General features: G+C 32.1%; 1 protein-coding gene across 7 annotated transcripts in view; it reads left to right on the forward strand.

Annotated features, from left to right (window-relative positions):
- Positions 1 to 19,971, forward strand: part of LOC141499990 (zinc finger protein 236-like) — a 150,715-nt gene that overhangs the window by 42,719 nt on the left and 88,025 nt on the right. For all 7 annotated transcript variants that reach the window (XM_074202825.1, XM_074202823.1, XM_074202822.1 and 4 more), the window contains exons 10-13: positions 4,353 to 4,497; positions 5,741 to 6,001; positions 9,900 to 10,150; positions 12,492 to 12,593. In XM_074202825.1, the coding sequence (XP_074058926.1) occupies positions 4,353 to 4,497; positions 5,741 to 6,001; positions 9,900 to 10,150; positions 12,492 to 12,593 (759 nt within the window). The remainder of the gene's footprint in view (positions 1 to 4,352; positions 4,498 to 5,740; positions 6,002 to 9,899; positions 10,151 to 12,491; positions 12,594 to 19,971) is intronic.

A 19,971-nucleotide genomic window follows, 5' to 3' on the forward strand; every position in this document is an offset into this window, starting at 1 on the left:
TTACATGCTAACACCATATTTCTTAGAATCTTGTCTGTGATTTCAGGAGATTATGATAACAAACCTTATTTCAGTATATTTTTGCTGCTTTGTACTATAATTTTCTCTTAGTAATAAAATTATGCCATATAATACCTTCTTATTTGATATGTTAAGAGAGTGGGAAACTTTATTATTATTATTACTTTAGTTATTAGAGTAATCTTGTATAACAATAAGATAATCAATTTTGAGCAATTAGAATATAATCAAATATACTTAAAACTATACAAATGTTTATTTTTTCTTAATGACTTCACTGACATTTCAATTACATTGTAAATATAAATATATCAAATGCTAGAACTCTGACAAAATTATTATTTTTTAGTTATTCAAATTTTTTTTGAATTTTACAATTTTTTTTCCTTCCCCCACCCCCCATAGAAGGCATTCTGATAGTCTTTACAGTGTTTCCATGCTATACATTGATCAAAATTGAATGTGTTGAGAGAGAAATCAGATCCTTAAGAAAAAAATAAAATATAAGAGACAGCAAAATTACATAAGGTCCCCCTCCCTTTTTTTAAATTAAAGCTAATAGTCTTTGGTTTTTGTTTAAACTCCACAATTATTTCTCTGGATACAGATGGTATTCTCCATTGCAGATACCCTAAAATTGTCCCTGATTCTTGAAATGAGCAAGTCTATTAAGATTGATCTTCAACCCCATGTCACTGTTAGGGTGTACAATGTTCTTCTGGTTCTGCTCATCTTGCTCAACATCAGTTCATGCAGATCCTTCCAGGCTTCTCTGAATTCCCATCCCTCCTTGTTTCCAATAGAACAATAGTACTCCATAATGTACATATACCACAATTTGTTCAGTTATTCCCCAGTTGATGGACATTTACTCTATTTCCAATTCTTTGCCACCACAAACAGGGCTGTTATGAATATTGTTGTACAGGTGATGCTTTTACCCTTTTTCATGATCTCTTCAGGATATAGACCTAGTAGGGCTTTTGCTAGATCAAAGGGTTTGTACATTTTTACTCCCCTTTTGGGCATAATTCCAAATTGCTCTCCAGAAAGGTTGGATGAGTTCACAGTTCCACCAACAATGTATTAGTGCCCCAGATTTCCCACATCCCTTCCAACATCGATCATTGTCTTTTCTACTCATATCGGCCAATCTGAGAGGTGTGAGGTGGTACCTCGGAGATGCTTTAACTTGAATTTCTCTAATAAGTAGTGATTTAGAGCAATTTTTCATATTTTATGTATCGCTTTGATTTCCTCATCTATAAATTGCCTCTGCATATCCTTTGACCATTTCTGACAAAATTATTTTGCATTTATTTTGTGCATTTTTTTTAGAATTGTCCAAATTAAATATATTTTACATGTCATGTACATGTACCATCTCTTCTGATAGAATGTAAGCTTCTTGATTGAGGGCAGATCCCTTTCATTTTTGTCATTGTTTCCTTAGAGCTTGGCAACAGTCCCTGGCACCTATTAGGCACTTTAGTACTTGTTGATTCATTCATTTGTTTGCTTTACTGAATCTAGTAATCATTTTTATTTATCCATTGATAAGTTTTTTTCAAATAGTTGTGTCATCTAAATATAAGGATAACTTTTTCATTTCTGATATTTACAACTTGATTTCTGCATCTTGTCTTATTACTGTATTTGGTGGTTCTAGAGATATGTTTAACAATAGTAGCTGTATTTGACATCCTTTCTTTTCCCTTTGACTTTCTGTAGGAAATCTAGGTCTTAAACCATAGTAGTTCTTGGCATTAAATAAATACTTCTTTGCTTATTAAAGAGGTTGTCTTTCATGTTTGTTTTTGGTTTTTTTGGCAAGGTAATAGGTTAAGTGACTTGCCCAAAGTCACACACCTAAGCAATTATTAAGTGTCTGAGGCCGTATTTGAACTCAGGTCCTCCTGACTCCAGGGCCACCTAACTGTCCTAATGTCTAGACTTTTAACATTAAATAAATTCATCATGCTTTTTAAAAAAAATATGAGTTAAGTACTGAATTCTCTAACTACTGAATTTTTTTTTTGTGTGTGTGTGTGTAATAGACACCTTTGGCAATCTAGCGAAACCTCTGGATTCCTTCTTAGAATAATGCTTTTATATTTCTAAAAATGCTGATAGTATTCTATATTTTTTCCAATTACATGTAGAGATACTTTTCAACATTTTTTAAAAATGTTCTCCTTTTTCACCTACCCAAGACAGCATTTTGAAATGGGTTATACATGCACAATCATGTTAAACATTTCCATATTAGTCATGTTATGAAAGAAGTAGAACAAAATGTAAAATAACATGTAAAATAAATGTAAAATAAAAATAAATTAAAAATGAAAATAATATGCTTTAATCAAAGGCTAGGACTCTGACAAAATTATTCCGCATTTGTTTTGTACATATTTGTTTAGAATCGTCCAGATTTTATATATATTTTACGTGTTACTTATACATCTACACGTACTATCTCTTCTGATAGACTTCTTAGTTTTTTTTCCTCTGGATGTACATGGCATTTTCCATCATACATCTTTTAAAATTGTCTTGGATCGGGGCGGCTAGGTGGTGTAGTGGATAAAGCACCAGCCCTGGAGTCAGGAGTACCTGGGTTCAAATCTGGTCTCAGACACTTAATAATTACCTAGCTGTGTGGTCTTGGGCAAGCTACTTAACCCCATTTGCCTTGCAAAAACCTAAAAAAAATAAAAATAAAAAAAATTGTCTTGGATCAACTGTATTGCTAAAATGAGCTAAGTCTATCATAGTTAATCATCATGATGTTGCTGGTACTGTGTACAATGTTCTTTTGGCTTTGCCCACTTAACTCAGCATCAGTTCGTGTAAGCCATTCCAGGTTTTTCTGAAATCTACCTGTTAGTTATTTCTTAAAGAATAGTAGTATTAGTCACTGGACATATTCATTGCATTCATATTCCACAACTTATTCAATCATTTCCCAGTTGATAGGCATTCTTTCTATTTTCAATTCTTTGTCACCACCACCAAAATAATGTTTTTAAGTGTATAGAGTTAAAATGCATAGAATTACAAAGGAAACCAATTATGCTGAAATATAGTTATAATTTTTTTAAAAAGTTAATAGATGGGTGGCTAGGTGGCACAGTGGATAGAGCACCGGCCCTGGAGTAAGGAGGACCTGGGTTCATATCTGGCCTCAGACACTTAATAATTACCTAGCTGTGTGGCCTTGGGCAAGCCACTTAACCCCATTTGCCTTGCAAAATCCTTAAAAAAAAAAGTTAATAGATGCCAGATTAAGAACCCCTTATCTAAAGAATATTTGTAGGATCACTATATGAACATTTTTTGTCTTTTTAAAAAGGAATATTATATTACCTTATTTGAGTCATTATTGAATTTGTGAAAATCTATTACTTGAATTTCAAATGTGTTTAAGACCACTGTTTTTTAAAAATAACTTATGATTGAATGAATGAAGAAAGATACCTGATTGAAGTAGTTTTGATAGGTTTTAAAATTATTTTACCTTCTTTTAATCATTAGGTTTTTCATGTAAATAGCATTATTTTTAACATTTAACATTTAATATGTTCCACCTCATGGAAGGTTCTATCACTTAGTCATATCTTAAATGACTGAATTATTTAAGTATAGTTTTCTAAACTTAGTAATGACCAAAAAGTATTGCTCTATTTTTTTAACAAATAAAAAAAGTTTCCATTTATTTTCTTTTTATAACTTTTTTCACAGAAAATTCTCAGAAAATTTTACATTATTGACCAAAAACTGTATATTTATGAATATTTTCTATGAAAAGTATAATGGCAAATCTAGAATAAGATAGAATTTGACAGAATCATCTCTGACATTATAATAAATTATATTGCTTAATTTATACTAGTAGCAAAAGATATTCAAGTTCATGATATATAAACTTTATATAAATCTATGAAGCATAAAGCAGTGTTACATAATTAAACTTCTGGGTCAGAAAAAGAGTTGATGTTTTATCCTGGCTTCAAATTTTGACTGTTAGTAGGAAGACAGCCATGTTCTTTAAATGTTTGATTTTTTTTTTTCCCAATAGCAGCACAGGGCTACCTCATTTAAAAGAAAATGAGGTCTGTAAAATTTGAATTTAAAGTATGATTAGTTCACTTTACAGATTCATACATTTGTATTTATTGATCAACTCTTGTTTTTAAAGTTAGTTTCACTTATAGAAATACTATAACCATAGTTTTTCAGTAACAGTTTATTATGAATTATAAAATTATAACCTATAATTAAAATTTTAAAATTGCTTTGACATTGAACACAGAATTTCTTTTGATTTCTAGGTCTTATCCAGCCAATTCCAAGAAACAGCCAATTTTTCCAAAGTTACTTTAATAATAATTTTGTCAATGAAGCAGATAGACCATACAAATGTTTTTATTGTCATCGAGCTTATAAAAAATCTTGCCACCTTAAACAGCATATCAGGTAAGATAGTACATAAGGAATATAACTGGAAATTCAATAAAATTAGAATAATATTTTAAGATTTTCATATGGATCAAATGTGATAGAGTATATATGGTGCTTTGTAAATTTGAAAGTGTACTGTCAATATCAGCTGTTTGGGAGAATCAGTGTGGTAAATTAGGTTAAGTATTACTAGATATGGACATGGAATAACTGGAATTGCATTGCAGGCATTGATTATGTGACCATGAGTTTAATTAATCCACTTACTTTCTCAGAATCTCAGTTTCATCATTTATGAAATGAAAATGCCTCCGCATTAACTTTTTCACATTAGGGTTGTTTTAAGGAAAATATTTTGTACACTTCATTTAGGATGATTCAGTGGCCTTAATGACAAATGGCAGTGCTGTGGTAGAATTTATGACATTGAAGAGAGTAAAGCTGATTTGGAAAGCTCAGAATTCCTCATTTAATCTGGAATAGTTTGATGATTGGATTATTTAATTTGGATTTATCTCCTAACTCCTTGTATGGTGGATTTCTTTTGCCCTATCTCATTTTATCCATGACTTTGTTGAGATTATAGGGAATATATTATAATAAGCATCCATAATGATTTTCATCATCTGTATTAATAGAAATACTTCAACACTTCCAGGAGCCAGGATTTTATGGATTGTGGGTTTTTCCCTCTGGCATTGTAAATTATAATTCCTGTATGTCTTAGTCTGTAGACTTTCTCAATTTTTGTGGCTTAAAAGAAAATTGTCTCATGATAATTAGCCTTCTGGTAAGGAGCTCTCCTAAACTGACTGGGCATAGAATAGAAGTACCTAATTGATCAAGGGTACCATAGTCAATTACTTCTTAACTTGTTAAGAGATGTGAGATTTTTATTTTCTGGTTGACATAGGTTTTTAGAGAGCCAACTTTTGTGCCATAATTAGGTAGCATTGCATTTCATAATTTCTATTAATCTGTAGTTTTTAAAAAATACTTTTCAGGCTTATTCTTATATAACCAATGAAATTGAAGAAGACATAGCAATTTGATCATGAGAATTATAGTAGGAAAAAAATTGAATTTATAATCCCATAATCTGATTCTAGCTCTTGCTTTTTATTTAGTGTTGGACAAATCCTGAAATAGGCTTAATGTGAGAATCATTGAGATAATATATATATAAAAAAATGCTTTGCTATTTTTAAAATGCTGTACTAATTTAAGATATCACTCACTTTCCCCTTTTTTTTCATAGATCACACACTGGTGAGAAACCATTTAAATGTTCTCAGTGTGGAAGAGGCTTTGTGTCTGCAGGAGTGCTGAAAGCACATATCCGAACACATACAGGACTAAAAGCTTTCAAGTGTCTTATATGTAATGGAGCTTTTACTACTGGTGGTAGCCTGAGAAGACATATGGGCATTCATAACGATCTTCGACCTTACATGTGCCCTTATTGTCAAAAAACATTTAAGACTTCATTAAATTGTAAAAAACACATGAAGACACATAGGTAGGTATTAATTATATTATTTGTGGTATCACTTTTAATCTTAAGAATTTCTATACTCAGTACTTCATTTTTCTCCATGTTAAAATTGTTCTTTTATTGAAGTAGTAATAGTTGTGGAGTTGATCAGCTTTGGATTTAGGATATTTATATTTCTACCTCTGAAACATTATGTCTGATCATGACATCTTTGACTACCACATCACATTGTTAACTTATGTTGAACTTGTAGTTCAGTAAAATCCCCAGATCTTTTTGGTATGAATTGTTTATTTTGAATTCTCTATAATCTTCTATGGCCCTATTCTAGCCATTAATCTTGTCTTAACAAGATTCAGAAACAAACTTTTTCCTGTACCTTAACATATTTACTTGACCTTAATTGTTTATATGCTTTGTGCATTTGTGTTAAAGTATTACAGGATATTAATTTTATTGTTGGCTCCTTTTTTGGATTTTTGTCTCCTGTGAATTTATTAGTGTCTTTATTGCTATTCTTATTACTTCATTGTACCTACTAGTGTATCTAATTTGGTGACTATATATATAGGCAATCTTTTTTCCTACCCTATCATTTTCTGTTTAAGACTATTTTAATTAGATTTGTGAGATTTTAGTCAATTAACTTCTTAAGCCGCTTGATAGAAGCATTCTGTCCTTGTTTGAAGAATTTGTCTGTCTTTATTTTACGCTCTGGTCAAAAATTTCAAATCCCATTCTCAAACACCAAATTTTTTTATTTTAAAATAAAAAAAAATTTATCACTCTTACTTAATAGACACTAATATATAAATATTTCCACAAAGAGGGAAAAAAGGTCTTTGTATAAAATTGCAAATACCAAATTTATGTAGCTTTTTAAAAATATATTTTATAAATTTAATGCTTGACTTTCAAAGTTACCTTGCAGTCTGTTTCCCTCTGACTCTCTCCTTCAGTTTTCCTTTATGCATTTTTCTTTAAATGCTTCAGTGATCCTTTTCTCTTTTTTTTATATAAGTATCATCATTCCCTTCTTCCTACTTCCAAATTAGACAAAAGTTTTCTTGTGATAAGTATAGTCAAGCAAAGCACATTCCCACATTGACCTTGTTTAAAAAATATTTTACATTCTATACTTTGTATCCATTGCCTCTTTTTTAAGGTAACTTGATTCTTCATTGATTCTTTGGAGTTGTGATTAATCGTGGCATTGTTCAAAGTTTTTAAGTTCTAAAAGTTTTAGTGTTGCCAGTTTTATTATAAATTCTTCACCTGATTCTATTAACTTCACTCAATTGCAAGTCTTCCCACATTATCCTTTTCATCATTTTTTATGATAAATTATTTTGCATGATAATCATATTAATCATATTCTTTAATTTGTCTAACTGTTCCGAAATTGATGACATGTCCATAATTCCAGTTCTTTGCTACAATTTAAAAGCTCCATGTTAAATATTTTTTTAGGTTTTTTTTTTTTTTTTTTTTGGCAAGGCAAATGGGGTTAAGTGGCTTGCCCAAGGCCACACAGCTAGGTAATTATTAAGTGTCTGAGACCATATTTGAACCCAGGTACTCCTGACTCCAGGGCTGGTGCTTTATCCACTGCACCACCTAGCTGCCCCACACTTTAAATATTTTTGTTGATATCAGACTTTTCTTTTCTGATCTCTTTTGAGGCTATTGTCTCCAAGGGATTTTACTAGGTCAAAAGGCATGCAAAGTTTAATTACTTTTCTGTGCATAATTTCAAATTGCTTTTTAGAATGACCAGATCAATTAACAGCTCCACAACAACAATAATTATTTTATTTCCCACCACTCCTCCATTTGTTCTTACCTTCTGTCTTTGTCAACTTTACCAATCTAATAAGTGTAGAGGAGAACTTTAGAATTATTTAAATTTGCATTTTTCTTATTATTAGTGATTTGGAGCATTTTTTCATATGATTGCTGAAAAGTTCATTTTTGTTTTGATAGCTGACTATATAATATCCATAATTTTTCTGTTAAGGAATAGCTTTTGTTCTTCTGTATTTGAATTATTTACCTATGTATTACTATAAGATTTTTATAAGAGAAACTTGCTGAAAATATTTTCCCCTAGTTAATTGCATTTCTTCTAATTTTAATTGTATTTTATTTGTATTATATTTATTTCATTAACTGTATTATATTTTCTGTTCAGTTTAATGACTGTTTAATTTTCTGATCTTTTATATCCTTGGTCCAGAACTCTTTCCTAGGGCATTTATCTTTTTTGAAATTTATTTTGGTGTGTGCTATAGGGTTAGGTAGTTAGGAGCAATTAGGTGAGTGGATAGAGTGCCAGGCCTAGAGTCAGGAAGACTCATCTTCCTGAGTTCAAAAAGGCCTCAGGCACTTATTAGTTGTGTGACCCTGGGCAAGTAATTTCACTCTGCTTCAGTTTCTTCATTTATAAAATGAGGTGGAGAAGGAAATGGCAAATCACTTTAGTATTTTTTACAAGAAAACTCCAAGGGATCATGAAAATTCAGATATGATATGACTGAAATGCACCGAACAACAACCGTGACAAATAAGGTCAGGGGTGTGCTGACTCTGTTTCCATCTATCTCTCATTAAATTTTCAGCATGATCATTTATACTTTAGACAGTGTCATTTACCTACACACCAGAACCTGATTTATTGTTTTTTAATTGTTCTATACTTAGTGTAGCTAGCATACATTTTTTACCTAGTTGTTAAAAGTTTAACAACAGAATACTTTATATTATTTATTAACAGTATTACTTTATAAATATTGCTTGTCCTCAATTGAAGGTTCTGGGAATGAAGTCATCACCAGACTGGAGGACAATAGTGATAGGCACTATAGAAGTTTTAAGTTTTACAAAGTGTTTTGCATGCATTATATCAAACCCTACTCTATGCAGCATTCTTCTTTTTTTTTTTTTAAGTTTTTTTGTTTTTTTTTTGCAAGGCACTGGGTTTAAGTGGTTTGCCCAAGGCACACAGCTAGGTAATTATTAAGTGTCTGAGGCCGGATTTGAACTCGGGTACTCCTGACTCCTGGACCGGTGCTCGGTGCTCTATCCACTGCACCACCTAGCCACCCCTGCAGCATTATTCTTAATGTAATTGCTGCCAGACTATTTTCCAGTGTTCTCTGAAGTTCTTTTTGAATTGTGAGAATTTAACCCATTAGTTTGAGTCTTTGAGTTTATTGAATGCTATGAATCTTCTGTCAAAAATAAAAAGAGATCAATAAAACAGAAGTAGCTAAGTGGCTCAGTGGAGAGAGACCTGGACCTGGAGTCAGGAAGGCCTGAGTTCAAATTCAGCTTGAGACATAGCCAGCCAATTATACTCTGTACATCTCAGTTTCCTCAGTGTCAAAGGGGGAGTCTAAACACTACCTCTCACTGAGTGGTTGTGAGGATGAAATGCCCTTTAGTTTGGAGACATGTGGGTATTAGGCAATTAATAAATACTTGTGTCTTTCTCTCTTCAGTCGCTTTGTTATGATGAATATTTAATCTGTTCTGTTCTCTTTTTTTTTTCACAGAACCAAATCTGTTTTTTATAATAAATTTTTAAGCAGTGAGATAGACTTCCTTTCAAAATAGTAAATAATCATAAAATCAAAGGGTTTCGAGTTACAAGTAATTGTCATCTCATTTTACAGTAAAAAAATACTGAGCGAATAAGTTTGGACAAATCATATAGATAGCAAGTACAGTAAAGATTATATCCCAGGTATACCCTAAAGTTGTTCTTTTTATCATATTTTACTAATGAAGGAAAAAGGTGGTTAGTAGAAGAGGAAGATAAAAATAAAATGTTACTCTAGTTCATAAAAATTTTCTACATAATTTTCCTTAAAGATAATTATAACAACTTCTGACAATTGAATTTCCTTTTATTTTTTTAAAGATATGAACTTGCTCAACAGTTACAACAGCACCAACAAGCTGCTTCTATAGATGATACCACAGTAGATCAACAGACCATTCATGTTTCTACTCAGATGCAAGTGGAAGTTGAAAGTGATGAATTGCAGCAAAATGAAGCTGTTACTACTGATCATGAAGCTATTTTGGAACTGGACCAGCAGCATGTAGTAGGTCCAGAAGAAACAGGACTTGGCCAGCAGTTGACAGACCAATCTTTGGAAGCAGATGAAGGTAATTTTCCAAATGTTAAAAATATTTTTTTAATTGTATATAGAATAATGGAGTTGTCCTTAGACTCCTCTGGTTCATATTGAATTCTTCATGTTTGTAATCTCTTAACAGCTTCCCTTACTTGTCCTGTATCTTGATTATGTCTTGACCATTTTTTTCTTATCATATATAGCCAGTCATCCACAGCTATTTCTGGCTTTCCCTGAATATTAACTAAATCATCTTTAAAGAAGAATAAAAATATAATTATAAATAGAAAACTAATACCCAATATAGATTACACTTCCTTTCCTAGTGATTATATAAACTTTTAGGATGAGGACTGTATTTATACTTTTTTTATTCTCATAATGTTATTCTATAAATGTTTGTTGAATTGACTTACAGAATGTTTCTTTCAGCATTTTTGAACTTTTAAAGATGTGTGTTTACATTTTCTCTACTCTGTGATTTTTTTGTGGGGTTTATTAATGCCTTTTGTTTTTATATCATATATATATATATATATATATATATATATATATATATATATATATATATATATATGTATGTATATGTATATGTATCCTTTCTACCATCTAGTAAGCTTTCCTTAACATCAATGATTTTTAAAAAATGTTCAACAAAAGATTTCATACAAGAAATGGCACTTTATCTTCGAAAGAAGTTAGTAATTCTGAGAAAATTATTGGAGAAATAAAGATAGTACATACCAGACCTGAAAGATCATGTGCAAAGAAATTGAAATTGAAGGTGAAATGTTATGGAAGAATATTGAAAGCAAGCTAATTTTTTCAGGGGAATGACATGGTTAGGCATGTACTCTTAATATTTGTTTGATCACAGTTTGGAAGATGGATTGGAAAGGGGAGAAACTTGAGACAGAGAAACAAATTAGAGGACTTTTGCCATTTTTGTGGTGAGAGAGATATTAAAGACTTAAAGCTTGCTGGATACTGGATAGAGAAAATATGATAGAAAGAGTTGTTTTTAGAGATACAATTAATGAGATGTGTCATCTGATTGGATGTATAAGTATGGAGAGTATTGAAGAAGGAATCAAGGACAACTTCTGTTAGTTTCCTTAAAAGAAATAAGGAAGTCAAAAAAAGAGACAGCTTTTAGAGAAAAGACAAATTCCTATTTTTAACATGTTGAATTTATGATTTTGCTATGATAGTAATACTTGATTATGTAGAATTGTAGTTCAAGAAGGTCATTTGTGGAAACGCAAGAGCTGGATGTATAAATGGAATTCATAACCAGTAGAAAGATGGAAGTACAGGAACAACTCCCTAGCAGCATGTTCAAGGAGCAAAAAGGAAAGGGATTGATGAAGCAAGTTTGTGATCAAACTCACCAATAATAAGCTTTTGAAAAAAAGACAAAAATATCACTTTGAAAATAATTACAATTAATTGCAGCAACATTGGTTCTTAAAGATGGAGTAAGAGATTTAACATAGTAGAACTGCTCTCCCATTTAATTCAGCTTATACTGAAACTTAGTTACTTCTGAAAAAAAAAGTAGAAAAAAGTGTATGGAGAAACGTGGTTCAGGAATAAAGAATGAGAAAGGCCAAAATTTTTCAGATAATAGAACCCCTATCTTTGTATCATGAATAATTCCTTTGAAAAAGAAGGCATTTGGACATCTTGGATAACAAATAATATCATAAAAATGAAAGAAATTGCATTTTAACAAATATGAAAAATATCTATTAGGGTTAAAGCAAAATTACTCCTAAAGTATTCAGCATTTTGAGCCTTTTTGAAGCACTGCTTAGATTTCTGAAATGTACTTCTAGAATCATCTCTTTTCACTACTCAGTGTGGGCCTAACTCATTATCTCTCTGCAATGTTTGTCCAAGATACATGTGTTCAAATATTTGTTTTGGGTTTTTTGGATTTTTGCAAGGCAGTGGAGTTCAGTGACTTGCCCATGGTCACACAGCTAAGCAAATATTAGGTTTCTGAGGCCAGATTTATATTCAGATTTTTCCTGACTCCAGAACTGGTGCTCCATCCACTGTGCCACCTAGCTACTCCTGATACATGTATTCATATATTCATGCATGGTATGTATTATTATGTATTTCTTCCAAATGATTTTGGATTTTGTTGAGCAGTACACTAAAATTCCTTCAGCTGATCTTTGAACTAGGAGAAGATACCACTTGATTAGACTTATAACTAAACTGAAAGGGTTTCTGAATCTTCTTTTTTGAGATTAAGTAGTTTTAACTTTTAACTTTAAATATTAAATACTAAAAGTATTCTTTGTATTAATAAACGTTTAAATCTCTTACATTTTGCTTTGTGCCTATGCTCTTGACTTTAGATAGATATGTGACTTCCGAACATACTCTCCAAGACAACATCAATCAATTTGAACAGCAAACTATCCCACAGCAATCTTATGAATCAACAGGATTATCTCAAGGTTAGTGTGTTATAGATAAAAGAAGTATAGCTTTTTTAAAATTTAATTTGCCACAATTCTTGATTTCTTTTAAACTTTACTTCATTTTGTAACATATATGACTGAACTCACCTATATGAACTCACCTATTCCAAATGTTTATGTTTGCATTAGATCAGACTTTTTTACATCTCTCCTCAGTATGATTCAATAGCTCTCTATTACCTACAAAATGAAATAACGAATTTGTCTACCATTTAAAGTCCATAATGCTTTGACTCCAACTTATCATTTCTAAGCCAATTGCATGCTTCTTCCATATTAGGCACTCTCTGCTCTAGATGAGCTGGTCGCCTTGTTCATACATGATGTTCTATTTCCTGTAACTGTGCCTCTGTACAAGGTGTTGCCTATTCTTTTAAGAAGTCTTTGCTGTGTCCCCCCCCCCCATATTTTATATTTATTTTGCATGTACTCTTTATTTTCTTCTGTGTTAGCATGTTGTTTCTCGTGTTGAATATGAATTCCCTGCAGATAGGTACACCCTCTCTTTTGAATTTGTTTCTCTGGAGTATAATGGTACCTGGCACAAGCTAAGAACTTAATAAATACTTGTTGATTGACTGATTAGGTGATTCTAAGATAGAGTCCCACTTTGTAGTTTTCTCAGTCCTCAAACAACAAGCTTTAAACATTTAATAGTGTTAGTTTTTAGGGTTTCTCATGGGCCAGATAATGATCATTAGCAACTAAATTGGGGATTTGGTAAAAATAATTAGATGGATAAAAAGGAACCTTATATGTTAAATTTTTATTACCCAATGCAGGCTCCTACTAGGTCTTACGTTGTACAAGTTAATTTTGCATGATAATAATGCACGTAATTTTGTTCTGGTCTATTAATGAAATTGTTGATATAAGGTAGTAATATAATGGAAAGAAGCTCGAAGTCAGAAGTTGAATCTTAGTCCTAATACTTATTAGCACTGAAGACCATGGGCAAATGATTTAACTTTTTTAACCTTCAGTTTTTCTTATTTTAAAAAGAGGGTATGATAATGAGCCACCATAGTACTGCTACAAGAACATTGTTAACTTAAAAGCTGTTTGGATATGAGGGATAGTATTCTTCCTAGATTCCACCTCCAAGTGGGAAATACTCCTGAAAATTGGTTTTTAAGATCAGACTACTTCATTCTGTAATTTGTATTTCTCTATTTTTAAATTTTATTGTTGGGGCGGCTAGGTGGTGCAGTGGATAAAGCAGTGGCCCTGGAGTCTGGAGTACCCGGGTTCAAATCCGGTCTCAGACACTTAATAATTACCTAGCTGTGTGGCCTTGGGCAAGCCACTTTAACCCCATTTGCCTTGCAAAAAACCTAAAAAAAATTTATTGCTCTCTTTCATTTTCTTATATCATCTACATTCTCAATCTCTCCCATCTTTCACACTTTCCCAGAATTTTTCCTTAAAACAGAGACCAATAGAGGGGGAAAAAGTTGGCAAAAACCAGCCAGCTTTGTGTATATTTAATATTTTGATCTCTACTCCATGTTTTCATATATAGTTCCAGTGTTTCTTTCATCTCAAATAGCTTCTTTTTTTGGTAGACATCTAAGCAGACAAAACACAAGGCCAACAAGGTAAGGAATTACATAAATATATATATATATATATATATATATATATATATATATATATATATATATATTATATGTATGTAATTTAAATGTTTCATTAGAAATTTAGCATCAAGTATTAATAAAAATAATTATACTCAATAATTATTTATATTTAAATTAATTTTCTTGCCATCCTCAAAGACTTACTCTGATTACCCTTGGTGACATGGATCTTGACTGTGGAATTTGGAAAGGTATTGCAGAATACAGGCAGAGTAGAGAGAGGCTTATCACCTATAGGTTCATTATTTGCCAATAAATGCTTTGGCCATAACATTTAATGAAATAAAATTACAAAGAGGACTGCCAATATTATATGTGCTCTTTCTGCTTTTGCAGTGACAGAGACAGAGTGAGAGAAAATGGAATAATAATGCTAAGGATCATAGATTTTAGACTGATTTAAAAACTTTCATTTAGTTGTAGGTACTCTAAATAAGCAACTAGTATCCACACTATTAGAGGAACTGAATCCTATCATTGACATTCTTGCTAATAATTAAATGAGAAAAAAGATAAGAGTTGCCTAAATTGAAAGTTAATCCACAGTTGTTATGGAGTCATGTGTGAAAGTGTGTGTGTGTGTGTGTGTGTGTGTGTGTGTGTGTGTGTGTGTACATGCATCCTAAAACAATAAGAAATATAATTTCAGAGAACATTTGGTTGTCCATTATTGCAATGCTTAGTCAGGAATAATATCACCTTGAGTAATTGTAGCTTATGTAACATCATCTTTGGAAGAATTAAAATGTATTGAAATTTAAAGAACCTTGATAAGATCCCTAAATTTATTAATTTGAGTAAGAATATGCTTTGATATTTGATGATTTCAGTGCAAAGTTGTAATAGAAGGGAATAACAAAAAAATCAATCAGTAAACTAAACTAAGCAATAAACTAAGCATTGGGGATACAAAAAGAGGGGGGGGGGCAGTCCCTTTCCTTAGGAATCCAAAGTCTGATAAGAGCAACAACATTCTAACAAAAATATTCAAAGCAAGCTATAAATAGGATATAGTATAAATAGGAAAAAATTAAAAGTGGGAAGGCACTGGAAGTAATAGAGGTTAAGGAAGGTTTCCTGTAGAGCAGAGATTTTAGTTGGAACTTAAAGGAAGCCAAAGAGGTCAGTATTCAGAGCAGAGGAGGAAGGAGTGTTCCAGGTATTACATAAATGGAGATGTTTATATAATTTTAGCTGGTAAATCAATCTACTTGGAAAACCAGCAAAATGCTGACAAAAGTACTCTTTACATTATTATGGTCAGTTTTTTTACAGCAATTGAGGTAACAGTTGACTATCTGTGAGAAATTATGATAATCTAAATGAGTCCTTTCTTCTATGTATATAAATAAGGTCATCAGAAAAAAGATAAGAGTATCTGATTCCTAGAACAGTGTGCAGCCCACCTAGTGTCACTGGATCAAAGAGTACATGTGGAAGAGTAGGGAGGAAGTGGAGGAAGAAGATTTGAGAGTGAACTTGGTAATGAAGGGCTTTTCTTGCTAAATAGTGCATTTTGTATTTGTTCCTGAAGGCAGTAGGGAGCCAGGGAGTTTGTTGGGTGTGTGTGGAGTAACATGATCAGTTCTGTGCTTTAAGAAAATCACTTTAGTGACTAAATGGAGAATGGATTAGAGTGGGGGAAGAGACTTATGGTAGGCACACCCACAGGCAGATGATATGGTATTTGAGAGGTAGCAATATCAGAGGAGAGAAGGGGACAGTGCTGCAAAAGTGAAATCAGCAGGCCTTGACAACAACTTGGATAGGGGAAATGAGAGATAATGAGAAATCCAGCATGACTCCTACATTGAGATCCTGAAGGACTTAGGAAGATGGTGTTGCTTTAGCAGTAACTGGGAGTAGGAAGATGAAAGGTTGCAAGGAAAAAGATAAGCTATCTACTGGGCTTGGAGAACAAGATGTCTGAAAGAAGATTAAGAGTTACAAGAGAGATTGAATCAGGAAAGGTAAATTTGAGAATATTAGCATAGGTTTTGTAATTAAATCAGGGGGAGCTGATAAGATCACCAAGTGAAATAGAAGGGTGGAGAGAAGAGAGTTCCTGAGCAGAACCCTGGGGAGATCTATAATTAGATAGCCTGATCTGGAGGAGGATTCAGTTTAGGAGATAGAGGAATAATAGGGAGGGAAAAACAATCTGGATAAAATGGGGGTCCAAAAACCTAAAATATACCCTAGAGGGGAGTGAATCAGGAGATCTATAAGAAAGAGAATTGAGAGAAGACTATTATGTTTGGCAGTTAAATGAATCATTGATTTAAAAAGCAGAGAGCTTTTCTGATGGCATGGGAAGGGAGAGAGAATAAAGACCAATAAACTACCTGAAAGCATCAGGCTTATATTTCACAATTTCTTTTCTTGAGGAAAGAATTAAGTGTTTTGTATGTAGAAAAAAACTATCATAAAAGATAAGATTGATTATATTTTAGCAAACTTAAAGCTACTTGTTACTGATATAAGAGTCATTCTATATAGTTAGCTCTTTGTATAAGGTAAACTTACTAATTTTTAAATAAATGACTCTGCCCTTTTGTGGATCACCACAAAAGGATAATGAGAAAAAAGCTTACAATTGAATACTATCTTGACTCAAATTATTGATGATAAACAATGGAATATACATAGAAGAAAGGGCACAGGTTTAGATTATCATAATTTCTCACAGATAGTCAACTATTACCTCAATTGCTGTAAAAAATTGACCATAATAATGTAAAGAGTTACTTTTGTCAGCAAACATTTTGCTGGTTTTCCAGGTAGATTTATTTATCAGCTAAAATTATATAAACATCTACATAAGCCCATTACAGGCAACATCATCTGATAAAGCAAAGAAAAGTAATAGGGGATGAAACTAATTTGAAGAAAGTTTTGTAAGAGACCTAATTAAGAAAAAAGCATTCTGAGGCATCTTGCTAGATGAGCTGGTGAATAGAGGTTGAACTTGGAATCAGGAAGACCTGAGTCCAAATGTGCCTTTGGATACTAACTAGGGCCAGACAAGTCACTTAATCTCTTATCTTCTTCAGTTTCCTTGGCTGTAAAATAAGGATAATAATAATAATGCCAATCCAGGTTGTAACAATTAAATTACATAATATTTATAAAGGTCTTAGTACACAGTATCTGGCACATAATAAATCCTTCTTTTTGCTCCTTTATATTACTCTTCTTTTTCCCTAAGGACAATAAAGGATAAAAATGGAAGAAGGATAATAGGAAAAAAAATAAGATAGACAAGAATGTTTTTAATACAGGTTTCTCTTCCCTTCTTCCTTTTAGTATCAACACAGTAGAATACTTAGATTCATCATAGTCCTGAATATGATGATAAATTAAAAGCAATACTGAACTAAGTAGATATCTGTGCTGAAAGTTGCATAGTTATAAGGACACTGAAGGACTGATCCATAAGTCATCTGAAAGATATCAAAGAAATGGAAAAAAATTAGACGTTATTCATATTCATATTCAGTTCCAAAGGTGATGGAAAGAATATTAACAATTGATCCCATATATATAACAGTGTGATCCCATTTTCCTTTCTTTTTTTCATAAGAATAATTGCCCATGTATCAAAAGCATCCTTGAAGCGGTATTAGTAGGGATGGAACAGGTTTTTTAAAGTGACAATGCACTATGGACTATTGTAATGGAAAGTTGTAGGAAAAAATTCACTGTGCTTCTTGTTTGTAATTGAAAGCAGCAATATTCATTTGATTAAATAGTGGAAAATAATGTTATCTTCCAACCAAGATATCTTTCATTAAAACCATATGAATCTGTTTAAGATTCCATAGAGGTAAGTTTGATGTTCAAGCAGTTAGATGAAAGAATAGATATAGAGTATTATAGTTGGAGTCAGGAAAAGCTTAGTTTGAATCCTGCGTAAAATAATTCCTAACTCCTGAGTAAATCACTTAATTTTTCTCAGCCTCAGTTTCATCATCTGCAAAATAGGGATAACAATAATAATAACACCTATCTTTCAGTGATCTTGGGAGAATCAGATGAGATGCCATAAATAAAGTACTCACAAACCTTAAAACTGTATAAGTTATATTTATATTTATTATTAAGCAAATCTCTAATTTTAAGAAACAAATGAAGCGAAAATAGGGAAAATGTACACTTGCTATTGATATTCACCACTGACATGAAGAGGATCCCAATTCACATTAAATGTTGAGAATTGATTCCCTGTAGATATGTAGGTTATTGTGTTTCTTGCAAGTGAGACTCCTGGAAGAGATCTAAAACTTTCAAAAGAATTTTTGTGAAACCATCCATGTCAGAAAAGACAAGTGAAAGAAAAATGTCTGTTATAAATATTATGACTTGCAATAATATTTTCTATCTATTGAGCTTGTCCATCAGTATACAAATCTTGGACAGTTACTACAGATGGACAGTAAGTCAGGCCCTAAATTAAGCAAGAAGAAAAAAGCAGACTGGATTGTCTTTAGGAAATTGTGAGCCCCTTTAGTAAATTCAATTTTTCATAAAACCTCTTTTTAAAAATATCAGTTTTCTTCTGGAGACATTATTTGGCTATAAGTTATGGGATACTGCTGTTGTTGAATAGTTAAAAGATGAGGAGTCCTCACAGGGCAATGTACAGGCATGGGTGGGGTGGCATTAAGTAGACTCTAGCATAAATAAGAAACTATAAAGAAAAAACCAGAGTAAAAAATGTCACCTGAAAAATGTATTAGTAAAAAAGATGAACTAATTGTTTAGGAAAAACAAGATGTAGGTCAGTTGCATGTTCATCTGTTATGTTAAGAGAAATGTGGAACAATAGCACTTCCTCATCCCACTTACCTCACTGCCCCAGAGATACATGTTGTATGAATCCTTTCACAGGAAATTATGAATATACATCTGTGCTATAGGTAAATATAGCTAACTTGCAATTTGTAATATTTGTGGGAATACCTATATGGATGAGAATATAAATCTGAGTATTTTTCTTTGCCCCCTCCTCACATGCCCTCCTCTTCCCCTCTACTCCCATCCCAGAGACCAGATGTATTAGATTTTGTAATACATCTTGTACAAATATGTAGATATGTGTCATTTAGCATATTATTTCCATTATATTGAATCATAACTAGTCATTTCATTGATAAATTATTCTCAATCTTTCAGCATTATTAGTTTGTACAGTAGTACTGTCATTATATATAAATTGCTGTCCTGGTCCTGCTCACTTCACTTTGTATCAGTTCATACAAGTTTTACAGGGTTTCTCTGAAAACTCCTTTTGTTATTTCTTATGGTTGAATAATATTTAATTATATTCATATATCATTTTTTTCAGCCATTCTCCACAAAAGCTGTCATAAATATATTTTTGTAAATATTGGGTCCTCTTGTTCAGTCTTTGACCTTTTTGGAAGGGGGTGGTATAAATCTAATATGATTATATCTGGGTCAGTGAATATACCCAGTTTATTCACTTGGGGCATATTACCAAGTTACTTTGCAGAATGGCAGTACCAATTTATAGCTGCACTAACCTCAAATTAATGTATCTGTTTTCCCATAGCCCTTCCAATATTTATCATTTGCCATTTTTATCAACTTTTTATCTACTTTGCCAAGCTCATCTGTCATAGGGCCTCCAAGGTGCTTTATTTTGATTGGGAAAATTTTTTTTCATATAACTGAATTCTTTTTCTGCTCAT

The sequence above is a fragment of the Macrotis lagotis genome, chromosome X (assembly GCF_037893015.1).
Source record: "Macrotis lagotis isolate mMagLag1 chromosome X, bilby.v1.9.chrom.fasta, whole genome shotgun sequence".
Lineage (NCBI taxonomy): Eukaryota > Metazoa > Chordata > Mammalia > Peramelemorphia > Peramelidae > Macrotis > Macrotis lagotis.